Here is a 12,419-nt window from a genome sequence, read left to right on the forward strand (position 1 = left end):
AAGATCAAGTAGCAATGAGATGCAGCCTTGGTCTGATACAAGAAGCAAGTCATTTGTAATTTTAACAAGTGCAGTTTCTGTGCTGTGATGGGGCCTGAAACCTGACTGAAATTCTTCACAGAGATCTTTTTTTTTTTTTGCAAGAAGGTGCACAACTGAGCAGACACAACTTTTTCTAAAATTTTAGACATAAACGGAAGATTTGAAATGGGTCTGTAATTTGCCAGTTCTCTAGGATCTAGTTGTGGTTTCTTAAGAGGCTTAATAACCGCCAGCTTGAATGGTTTTGGGACGTGACCTAAAGATAACGATGAGTTAATAATATTGAGAAGCGGTTCTTCTGCTACAGGTAACAATAGTTCTGCCCGGGCAATAACGCGGAGCCATATAGTTAATATCAGTAATGCACAATACAAGGAAATGGTTTGTAACATAATCATTTTGAGGTACGATATCTATATCAGTAAGATCAATTCCATGCGATATAATTAAATCTAGCGTATGATTGAAACGATGAGTGGGCCCGGTGACGTTTTGCTTGACTCCAAAAGAGTTTATTAGGTCAGTAAACGCAAGCCCTAACGCATCATTTGTATTATCAACGTGAATGTTAAAATCTCAGACAATTAGCGCTTTATCAACATTAACCAATAGGTCTGAGAGGAAATCTGTATATGGTCCTGGCGGTCTATACACAGTAACATTAAGCAGAAGTATTTCGAATGAGTTAAACCTCCTGTATCCTGTTTTCTGAGTAACATTGAGAATATCACTCTATATTGTTGCAACACTGCCGACTCGACCAATCTGACGGGGCTCATGCTTATTACAGTAGCTTGGTGGAGTAGACTCATTTAGACCAATATAATCATTTGGTTTAAGCCAGGTTTCAGTCAAACAGAGTACATCAAACCTATTATCTGTGATCATTTCATTTACAATAACTGCTTTGGGTGCGAGTGATCGAATGTTTAGGAACCCAAGCTTTAAAATTTGTTTTTGTTCATTTATTTTGCAGTTTTTCTAGATCCTGCATTTAAATGTATATTTTGACTATATTTCACTATTTGGAGAACAGACACAGTCTGTATAGATTGGACAACGCAAGTACTTCTATCATTTAAGTGGGTAGAACAAAAGTCATAGCAGTTATTTGAGAATTTCACCTTCATTTCAATTAACAGAATTGTTTTTGGATAGTTTTTAGGTAACGGGAATAACATGGAGCAGACAAAAGCTAGAGATATTATAATATATACTTGTAATTTACTTAATACAAGAACTAAATAATAAAACTAAATAAATTGTTAAAAATTGACTATAATAAAAATACTTGTAATTCACTTAATACCAGACCTTAATGATAAATCAAGTTACAAATTGATGATATAACCCAATTAAATATACTTGTAATTAATTTAATATCAGAATTTACAGATAAAACAAATTAAATCAAGTTAAAAATTAGCCATATTGCTTAAGTAAATATACTTGTAATTCACTTAAGAAAATAACGTAAAGATAACAAATTAAATGTAATTGAAAATTGATCATATTACAGTACCTAATTAAACGTACTTGTAGTTGACCTAATACCAGAATTTACTGATGTAACAAATTAAAAACAAGTTAAATATTGACCTTATTATGTAATTAAATACACTTGTAATTTAACACCAGAACTTAATGATAAAACAAATTAAATCAAGTTAAACATTTACTATATTACCAAATGAAACATACTTGTAGTTCACCTTAATACCAGAACTTAATGATAAAACAAATTAAATCAAATTAAATAATGACCGTATTAAGTAATTAAATATACTTGTAATACACTTAAGAACAGAACGTGATGATTGATTGCATTAAATTGAATTTAAAAATGTACCATATTACCTAATTAAATGTACACTTAATCCAGATATTAATGATAAAACGAATTAGATAAAAATTGACCTTTTACTTAATTTGTGTGTGTGCTGTGTATTTTTATTCTTATCATATTATTGTTTATTGTTATGTAACAAGTTTTAAATCATTCATGAGGTTCTCTTTCTATTGGGATTTTGTCTTGAAGTGTGTACTGTATTCAGTAGACAGTGAGGCAACTTTCTACTTCTTGAAACATAACCTACTTTCTTCTGTCCTGATGCCTGTCATGAACATTTAATCTGATGTATTTAGCTCTTCACAATAACAGACGACAGCTCATATTTTAACACACCAAACTTTAAGACCTTTTAGAACTGTGTGTGTATGTGTTTGTGATGTTGTGTATGTACAGTGTGTATTTGTTCTTAGAAAGTTGAAGCAAATTGGTGTTAAAGAAGTACGGTGTGTGAGTGAGACTGTGTAAATGAGGCTGTTAAACTCAAAGCTGCTAGACTGTCTGTCAGTATCACACTTACAGAAGTGACATAAGTGAGTAGTGTGTGTGTGTGTGTGTGTGTGTGAGCTACAGCAGCCTTATTCCTGTGTGTTAAGTTCATTTAAAAGCTCATTGGTCAGCAGGTTGTCATGGTGATGGATGGTGGCCCTGTTCCTGCAGTATAGCCATAATCACAAGTGTTTGCTGCATGCATGGATCAGTAATCACTGTGTGTGTGTGTGTGTGTGTGTGTGTGTGTGTGTGTGTGTGCTATGGTGGTCCTGATTCAAGGAGCTTTTGGAAATGAAAAAATCATTATGGTGGCATAATTTTGACATCATATCAGGTCACTGTCCATGTCGTCACTTTTGTTTAGCGAACCATGAATTCTTTAATTTTCTTTACAGCGATCAGATGTGCTCATTGGTCTGATTTAAAGATTCATGAACTGTCACATTGAATGATCTTTGTTTTCCTGTTGCATAACATCTGCTATTTTTAATATTTTACTTTTGTGGGCTAAAAGCATGTCTGTCTCTTTCTATAGACCTGTCACCATTTCTCCATTTCTGTCTTTCTTCTCTTGTGTTGCTCATGTTTGTTTGTGTGTGTGTGTGTACGTGTTCTGTCGGAGATTCTGTGGTCCATTTCAGTGAAATCAGTTCAGATATTAAGCTCAAATTCTAATAATGAATTGATTATTTGTGCTGAAGAGAATCAGAAGGGATTTCAGGTTAGTTCTGTATAATCAGATGTTAATTCGGTTCACTTTTCTGAAGTGAATCAAGTGATTTCATGTTCTTTTCCCCCAAAAGAATCAAAAGTTAATTATATTATTTTTCGAAAGAGAATCAGGAATCAGTTCAGATCACTTCCCAAAAGAATGTGTGTAAACTCACTTCACTTCCTGAACAGAATTCAAAAAGAATTAAGCTCTTTTTTTTTCTTTTTTTTTGTAAAGAATCAAAAGTTTCTTGTTCTTTTCCTGAAGAGATTTAGAAGTGAATTTGGTTATTTTTTGGGAGCCAATCTGAAGTGCCTCTGGGTTACTTCAAAAAGTGCATCAGATGTAAATTCACGTCACTTCATGAGCAATTAGAAGTTCGTCAAGTTCTTATTATAATAAGATTCAGAAGCATGTGAAGTTAATTTTTCTGAAGAGAATCAAACATGACTAGCTCTTTTCCTGAAGTGAATTATAAGTGAACAAAGGTTGTTTTCTGGAAGAGAATCAGAAGTGATTCCAGATCATTTCCCAAATAGCATCAGAAGTAAATAATGATCTCTTCCTGAACAGAATTAAAAAACATTTTTTTTAAGTGAATCTAAAGTGAAGTCTGTTCTTTTGCTAAAGTGAATCAGAAGGCAATTCAGATCCGAAACGGAACTAGAAGTGAATGAGTTTCTTTAAATGAAGACAATTTTGAATGGAATTAATTTGCTGTGGATGTAAAGTAAAAGCACTTTACATCCACAGTCAATGGATTCTCTTCAAAATTGTCCTCATTTGTTTCCTCAAGAGAATTGGAAGTAAACTGGTCTATTTTTCTGAAGAGAATTCAATTTGAGCTGAATTTATGCTGTTTTCTAAACTGAACTGAAATGAAACGGATTCTAACCTTTGTATGTGTTGTTTGTATTTGTGTATATCTGTGTTTGTTTATCTCCGAGAGAAAACACACTAACCTGTCCAAGTTGTGACCAGTAACAGACAGCAATCACCTCACAGACTTGTACCGGAAGGAAGAGGTCATAATGGTCAAGGGCGGAGGTCATGTCCAGAGCCCGCGCTTCCCCAGCTCATACCCCCGCAACCTGCTGTTGTCATGGAAACTGCTCTCGCCGCCCAACACGCGCATCCTGCTGGAATTCGATGCTCAGTTTGGACTGGAGGAGGCGGAGAATGGAGTCTGCAGGTGAGGGCGGAGCTTTGGATGGATACTTTAATGAATAATGAGTTAGATCTATTTAAGAATTTTAAGTGGAGGCAGTTAATGGAGTCTGCAGGTGAGGGCGGAGCTTTAGAATGGAGGAGTACATGAATAATGAATTAGATGCGTTTAAACATTTTTTGAAGTGAAGGTGGAGAATGGATTTTTCAGGTACGACAGAGCTTCGGCTGGATGAGTTCATGAATAATGAATTAAATCTATTTAAGAGTTTTAAGTGGACAACAAAAATGTTTTCAGGTGAAGGTGTAGCTTAGGAATGTTAAGTACGTGAATAATAAATTAGATCTATTTAAGAGTTTAAGTGGAGGCAGAGAATGGAGTTTTCCCGTGAGGGCGGAGCTTCAGGGTGGATGAGTTCATGAATAATGAATTTGACCCATTTAAAAGTTAAGCTGAGATGGAGAATGGAGTTTTCAGGTGAGGGCGGAGCTTCAGATAGTTGATTTCATGAGTAATGAATTAGATTTGTTTACAGGTTTTAAGCACAGGCAGAGAATGGGGTGGAGCTTCGGATGGAAGCGTTCATGAATAATGAATTGGATTATTAAAACTGCTGAGTGTGTCATTTTGACTCTTTGGGTTGGTCTATATGGTAAATATTTAACAGGTTAACAAGCATCTAAACCTAAATCCCTTTACATAGCTATAAATCTGATTAATTCATAGGAACGTTGATCCAGGACCTCCAGGCGTATGTCCTACACGGTTACATCATGTTGTAACACGTGGGAAAGAATAACAGGTTTGGTTCTCAGATTCCTGTGGTTCTCATTCTGCGTTTCTGGACTAGAAATAAAGGCCTGAAGAGTTAAAACCTGATATGAATATTTAATGAGCAGAAAGCCAATCAGAGCGAGTATCTGAGCGCAGTGTGTGTGGGGTGACTCTCAGGTTACGGGTTTGTCCTTGAGGTTAGAGGTTTTACTGTGAATCTGATACTTTATAAAGACCCTCGAGACATTGAGGCTAAAAATAAAGCAGGAAAAAACACAGATGAAAGATGAGGTGAATTTATAGGATGAGAAAGAAGCAAGAAGTGAAACAAGGACAGAGAAAAATATATAATACATTAAGTTTCTTTTGTTTATATGATATAGATAAAAGCATGATGTCACATCACATTACCAATTACTGCATTGCTGATCATGGATTTGTGTGTTACTGTATGTACCCTGTGCCAGCACATAGTTATTATAAACTAAAGCTATAAATCATTTTTGTTAATTTATATAAATCTGAAATAATAGAAAATATAAATAGAATTAGATGAAGAACTTTAATTGGAATAAATTAGAAATGTTGCATTGGCAACAAACTAAGTAATAAAAATAAATGAAAGCTAAATAGAAAAATACAAAAACTAATAAAACTTACAAAACCAAACAAAAAATATAGGCAAATAACAGCTAATTCAAAATTCTAATACATACTATAATAGCATATAAATAATGCTAAAATAACACAAAAATGTGTAATTGTGATAGCCAAATCACTACAGTTAGTATAATCATATTAGTTTTGATCTAATCAAATGTATTTGAGGAACAGAAACAAAGCATTTTTAGTGTGGCCCTGCAGATCTGCTTGACCTGTGCAGGTGATATACTGACTGGTTTGTATGTTGCAGGTATGATTATGTGGAAGTGGAGGATATTTCTGAGACCAGCACCATCATCTGGGGCCGCTGGTGCGGACAAAGAGCTCCATCACGGATCACATCCAAAACAAACCTCATCAAAATCACCTTCAAATCGGATGATTACTTCGTAGCAAAACCAGGATTCAAAATCTGCTATTCACTGCTGGTGAGTTTCACTGCTGTTTGCATTATGGCAGATTATTTTTGAAAGAAATTAATACTTTTGTTCAGCAAGGATGCATTAAATTGATCAAAAGTGTCAGATAAGACATTTATAATGTTACAAAAGATTTCTATTTCAAATAAATGCTGTTCTTTTGAACTTTTTGTTGATCACAGAATCCTGAAAAATAAAATGTATCACGGTTTCCACAAAAATATTGTGCAGCACAACTGTTTTCAACATTGATAATAATCAGAAATGTTTGTTGAGCAGCAAATCAGCATATTAGAATGATTTCTGAAGATCATGTGACACTGAAGACTGGAGTAATGATGCTGAAAATATTCACATAGAAAAGTTATTTGAAATTATAATAATATTTCACAATATTACTGTTTTTATTGTAGTTTTGATTACATAAATGCTGCCTTAGTGAGCAGAAGAGAACAAATCTTAACCCCAAAAGTAATATAAAATACTACACACACACACAAAAACAAATCATCATGTAAAATGAATAGTTGGTCTAGAACAAGAACTGTCTGTTTCATATCAGGTTTATTTACTGTAGCTGTTGTGCACACGCTGAAAAGCAGATGCTATTGGATGGTGGAACGATAGCAGATGGTGCGAGAAATATTTTACAACATTTATTGGGACTAAAGCCATCCTGCTTTACGACTACTCGTGGCTTTTTTTCTCCACACAGGCCAAAACAGCGATAACCTGGTGCTAGCTGCTAGCATAAATATGCAATATGTTTTCTGTGAGTGTAAAACTGTAAATTTGTACATTTCCTTCAGAGCTTTGGGAAACAATGAAAACAAACAGACACCAGCGCTGAACCTAAATGTGATGAAACTTCATTTTAAGCATTTTAACTGGGTTTTGTGCAAAACTGTCAATGTCGAGGAGCTGTGGATGGTTGCCAAGGTGTTGCTACGCAGTTGCTAGGGTGTTCTGGGTGGTTACTAGATGGCTGCTTCTTAAAGTAACAGCTTCTTACCTTAGATGAACTTACAAAAGTTTGGCTTAATTAAGACATTTGTTTCTGAGCCAGAATAAGGCGGACAAAGAGAGGTGTGAGCGACAGTAGAAGAAAGTGAGAGACAGTGAGACTGAAGTGAACGTGTGAGTGTGTATAAACACTGATGTAATGCGGAAACATCCACCCTGTTTTAATTGAGTTGTCTGAGCTTAGTTCTGTGTCTTTATCGCATATACGATATGGAGAAGCTCTATAATGAGAAATGACAGCTAAAAACATGTCTTAAAATGTAAGTTTGCTAAAAATGTTCACCCTCAGGCAATCAAAGATGTAGATGAGTTTGTTTCTTCATCAGATTTGGAGAAATGTAGCATTGCATCAGTGTCTCAGCAATGGATGCTCTGCAGTGAATGGGTGCCGTCAGAATGAGAGTCCAAACAGCTGATAAAAACATCACAATAATCCACACCACTCCAGTCCATCAGTTAACATCTGCAAAAGACAAAAGCTGAAACAAATCCATCATTAAGGCATTTTAACTTCAAAACGTAGATTCCGTCTAAGATCTGAGTCCATAAATCCATAATAAAGCTTCCTCCAGTGGAAAAAAAAAAGTGGTCTGGTCTGAATCAGGAGAGAAATCTGCACAGATCAAGCAGCGTTTACAAGCCAAAACAGCTCTAAACAAATATGTGGGTGGGATTTGATGCGAGAAACAACAGGAGATGGACTTTTTCACCGGAGGAAATGTTATTATGAGTTATGGACTCGAATATTAGCCAGAAGCAACAGAGCAGAGCATCCATTGCTGAGACAGTGATGGAATGCTACATTTCTCCAAATCTGATGAAGAAACAAACTCATCTACATGGATGGCCTGAGTTTGAGGACGTTTTTAGCAAATTTATGTTTTTGTGTGAACTACTCCTTTAAGGCTGTTGGTGTCTGTAAATGGCACAAACAGATGTGGACCGTTTCTCTTCAGGAAGATTATAGGCCTTCTGTAAGCATTGTTTCATGTTCTTGTAAATCATGGTCCAGTTTCCAACGGTGATGTTTGCTCAGCTTTTCTTTTGGGATTAGCGAATGTTTGTAGATCATAATTGTGCCTTTTTGTTCAAGGTCTTTAACTATAATTAGAGAATTCTCCTTGAATGTTTTTAAGATTTGCATCTTTGATGTTCATTGTCATAAACTAATGATGCATGAGGGGGTTTATTTTATATTCGTTTATTAATATTCTGCTGAAGGCATGTTGACCTAAATTAGGATCATTTTAGCCGTGAAATTAATTCGATATTCATGTTCTTCAGAGAAAAATCCATGTCATAATTCCCAAATCAATATCAGATGATATTCTGCTGTTTTAAAATGTTATTTAACTTAATTATCTAACCTGAGGTTCATGTAAAGTTAAATATTTCACTTAAGTGATGCATTGAATAATGTGTTAACATATTTCTGAGTGAGACCGAATATGCAGCAGAAAATATTGCTTTAACATTGAATTTTGATTTTGTTTGTGGAATTGTGTGGTTTATTGTAGAGAAATTATATGTGTGATTTATAAATTGCATGTAAATTAGTGTGGTTGGTAACATTGTTTCTGAACAAAGTCTCTTACCATTTATTTGATCAAAAATACACTAAATACAGTAATATTGTGAAATATAATTACAATTTAAAATAACTTTTTTTCCATTTTAAAATATTTTAAAATGTAACTTATTCTTGTGATGCTCTATAATTGTGCATTCAGTCTCAATAATAGCATTTCATGCATTTTCTGCTATATAATTTTTCTCCACCTGTTTAGCCAAGGTTATGTCAGCAGAAACGTAGTTTCAGAGCCAGAGCAAGTTGTTATATTTTGATGAAAGTTTATTTTTCTTTCAAAACAGCATGCACTGATGAATCCTGCACAGTAAGACCAGGAACATGTTTAGAAGGTAAACGAGTCACATGGTTGAACCCTGCAGCTGCTGGACTTCAGGTTCAGGGGTGGCAGTTTGTTCGGTCTGAACCGTCGTGTGTAATTCCCTGAATCTGCGGTATTCCTGACATTTCCACATTCCCGCTCTGCTCCGGACGTTTCTGTAGGACACAAGCTGTGTGTGTGTGTGTGTTTGTGTGAGACATCAGAGGCCGTAGAGACGTGATCTCTGATGGGAAACATCATCATAACAGACCGCCCGCGACCTCTGACCTCCTTCTATTGTTTGCATTGCCGCAGGAGCAGATTTATGTAACGAGAGTTGCAGCAAAGGGAAGTTTATTTTCAGAGCATATGGAGGTTTTTAAGTAAACTGCAGGGAAAAACGGAGAACATGTCAGTTTTCATGGTTTTGCATTTCAATTTCTTCATTTGTATAACGTTTTATTGTCAGCAACAGTTTCATTAGTTACGGTGTATTTTTTAAATTTTATTTACATTATATTTATATTATGTTTATATTTCTTTTTATATATTGAAGTTTGTTTTAGTCTTAGAATTTTAGTTAAAGGTGTCTCTTAATACTTGCAGTTTTATTATCGACAACTATACAATACTTGTTTTTTAACTGCAGTTTTTTATAGTTTGTAGTTTTTATTGTTTTTTGTGTTATTTTATGTCAGCTTTCAAAATGTGTTAAATTGTGGAAATTTTAAAGTGAACTACAGGGAAAAATTGAAAAATTGTATTTGTTTGTTTTAGTCTTTGAATATTTTTATTAGTAATATGTGTTCATTGCATATGGAAGTTTTCAAGTACATTCCATTTGGTTTTAGTTGGTTTCAGCAAAGTTTATTGAATTTGAGTTTAGTTGTTATTTTATGGCTATTATTTAACATGTTTTTATGGATATTTTAAGTTTCATTTTTAGTTTCTCATTCAGTCTCTCAAAGTTAAAATACTTGCAGTTTTAGTATAGACTATAAACTATACGTATAGTTTATTTCATTTTAATATGGTTTTCAACTGCAAATTTTATTGGATAGTAATTAGTTCAGCATACTGAGGTTTTTAAAGTAACCTGCAGGGAAAAATTGTCATTGTTTTTTTTTTTTAAATACCCTCAGTATCAACCACCTTAATATTTTTTTTATTGAACCCCTAGTTTTTATACATTTTTTTGTAAATTATTTTACATATTAATATACAAAACTGTTTTTATACCAATGATGGTTGCAATATACAATAAGAAATGCTGATCTGGACACACTGTCTATATTGTGTCCATCTCTCTTTCCTCATTATTGCTGTATAACAGTGGCGGTGGATTGATGGTCTTGTTAATTCGGGTCTCCTGATGGTTGTGTAATGTTCACCTGTTGTTTACGGCAGGTTTTAAATGTCAGCGCTGTGATGTCTGTAGCTCCGCCTCCTCGGCCGGTGACGTCCTGAGTGATGGTTCTCATCTGAGTGATGGTGTTTGTGTTGCTGATTGCTGCTGTGCGTCAGGAGTGTTTCCAGTCAGGATTTATGAATGCAGATAATGACTTTCCCAGATTTCCCTCGCCGCTGATGCAGAATACGTAAACTCCTGTGAAAAATTTATGAAACTGACAACAAAAGTTTGAAGTCTCTGCTTGTTTTTCAGGACGGCTCACCTCTTGCATCTCTGACCAACTGGGAAGCAGTTACAGTGATGTCAGTAAGTGTTACACGCTTCTAGATGATGAAACTTGGTCTTTTTAATTGAATTTCAGTGTCGGAGAAGCTGTTTTGACGTTTTTTCAGTAAATCCCAAATGGAGATGCTTAGCAGAATGTTCCCGCCGCTCTGGCACTTACAGCGATACAGAGCTGATGTGTTGCAGGAAAGTGGGATTTTACAGTCTGTGTGTCTGTAGGATTTCAGGGAGGTTTCTGGGACGGACACGCCGCTGTCTGCGGTCGCGCTGGACAACGACATCTCCAGCGTCAGCACGGTGGAGGAGCTTCTGAGACACATGAACCCCTTCACCTGGCAGGAAGACCTGGAGCAGCTCTACACACACACATACTACTACAGACCACGAACTTTCCACACCGACCGCAAACACAAGCGTGAGTCTCTCTCACACACACACACACACACACACACACACACACAACAGAGTTCAGTGCAAGTATGTAAGCATTCAATATGTAAGATGATCTCGCTTTCAGTTCAGTGAGCTTGATTTTGAATTGAATTGGCTGCAACAAATTGATTATGAATTAAATTTCCTTCCTTAATTAACATTGCCATATAGCAACAAAAAATATCAAACACATTGTCAGATAACTTCATACATCTAATATCAATATTTGAATATGATAAATTTGAAGAAAATTAGAGGATCCTGGGAATGTGGAAATTAAGTATTCTTCAATAATGGTTCATAAATTAAAGTTAATTTATCCAATACATCAATTATTTATTTATTTTTTGGAGTACATTAGAGGATCCTGGGAATGTGCAGTTTCATAGCCATCCCTCACAGTCTAGTAATTTAATTGATTAAATAAATGAGTTATGTATTATTTATTCCATTATTAATGGAAGCCTTCCATAATGGTCCATAAATTAAAGTTATTTACTTTTCAGAGTAAATTAGAATTAAATTTAGAATTTTAAAGGCATTCAGTTCTGCATGACACACACACACACACACACACACACACACGGACAGACAGAGACAGGCACCGTTAACCATTCACTGAGTTTTTATGAGGCAGACGGAGGTGATTTCCTCCCGTCTCTTCATTTATACCTCCCTTCCTCTCTGTCCATCCAGAACAGATTGTGATAATGTGAGTCATAAGTGAGAAAAAAAATCCAAAACAACACACTGGAATGTTCTTCACAAAGTACAAACACACACAAGCTGATTTTGCGGCCCTGATAAAGTTGAAACACTGTAGGTTTAAATGCCTTTGCCAATGGAGAGTGTGTTTGTTAGGGTTTATATTTCTGCTTGTTTTTACTGAGATCAGGATGTAGTTTGACGGTCACTATGGTTGTAGTAAACCCGTCTGTCTCGCTCTCTTTCCCTCTCAGTTGATCTCGACCGTCTCTATGACGACGTGAAGCAGTACAGCTGCACTCCGCGCAATTTCTCTGTGAATCTCCGCGAGGAGCTGAAGGCGACCAACGCGGTGTTTTTCCCACGATGCCTCCTGGTGCAGCGCTGCGGGGGAAACTGCGCCTGCGGCACCGACAACTGGAACTCCTGCAGCTGCAGCGCCGGAAAAACCGTCAAGAAACTACACGAGGTATCCCACAGTGCACTTTGATGAATGACTGTTTCAGACAGGTTTCCAAACACTCCCTCCATCTGCCATTGGTCAGTCAGACAGAT

The 12,419-nt window shown here is 35.7% G+C and overlaps 1 protein-coding gene across 3 annotated transcripts in view; it reads left to right on the top strand.

The window, feature by feature from the left end:
* Positions 1-12,419, top strand: part of pdgfd (platelet derived growth factor d) — a 29,976-nt gene that overhangs the window by 9,711 nt on the left and 7,846 nt on the right. For 2 of the 3 annotated variants that reach the window (XM_058744905.1, XM_058744907.1), the window contains exons 2-6: positions 4,101-4,287; positions 5,951-6,128; positions 10,695-10,748; positions 10,947-11,142; positions 12,119-12,333. In XM_058744905.1, coding sequence (XP_058600888.1) covers positions 4,101-4,287; positions 5,951-6,128; positions 10,695-10,748; positions 10,947-11,142; positions 12,119-12,333 — 830 coding nt within the window. Of the gene's footprint in view, positions 1-4,076; positions 4,288-5,950; positions 6,129-10,694; positions 10,749-10,946; positions 11,143-12,118; positions 12,334-12,419 lie in introns of all 3 variants that reach the window. The other variant, XM_058744904.1, reaches the window with a different exon arrangement.

Source organism: Onychostoma macrolepis, chromosome 15 (assembly GCF_012432095.1).
Source record: "Onychostoma macrolepis isolate SWU-2019 chromosome 15, ASM1243209v1, whole genome shotgun sequence".
Taxonomy (NCBI): domain Eukaryota; kingdom Metazoa; phylum Chordata; class Actinopteri; order Cypriniformes; family Cyprinidae; genus Onychostoma; species Onychostoma macrolepis.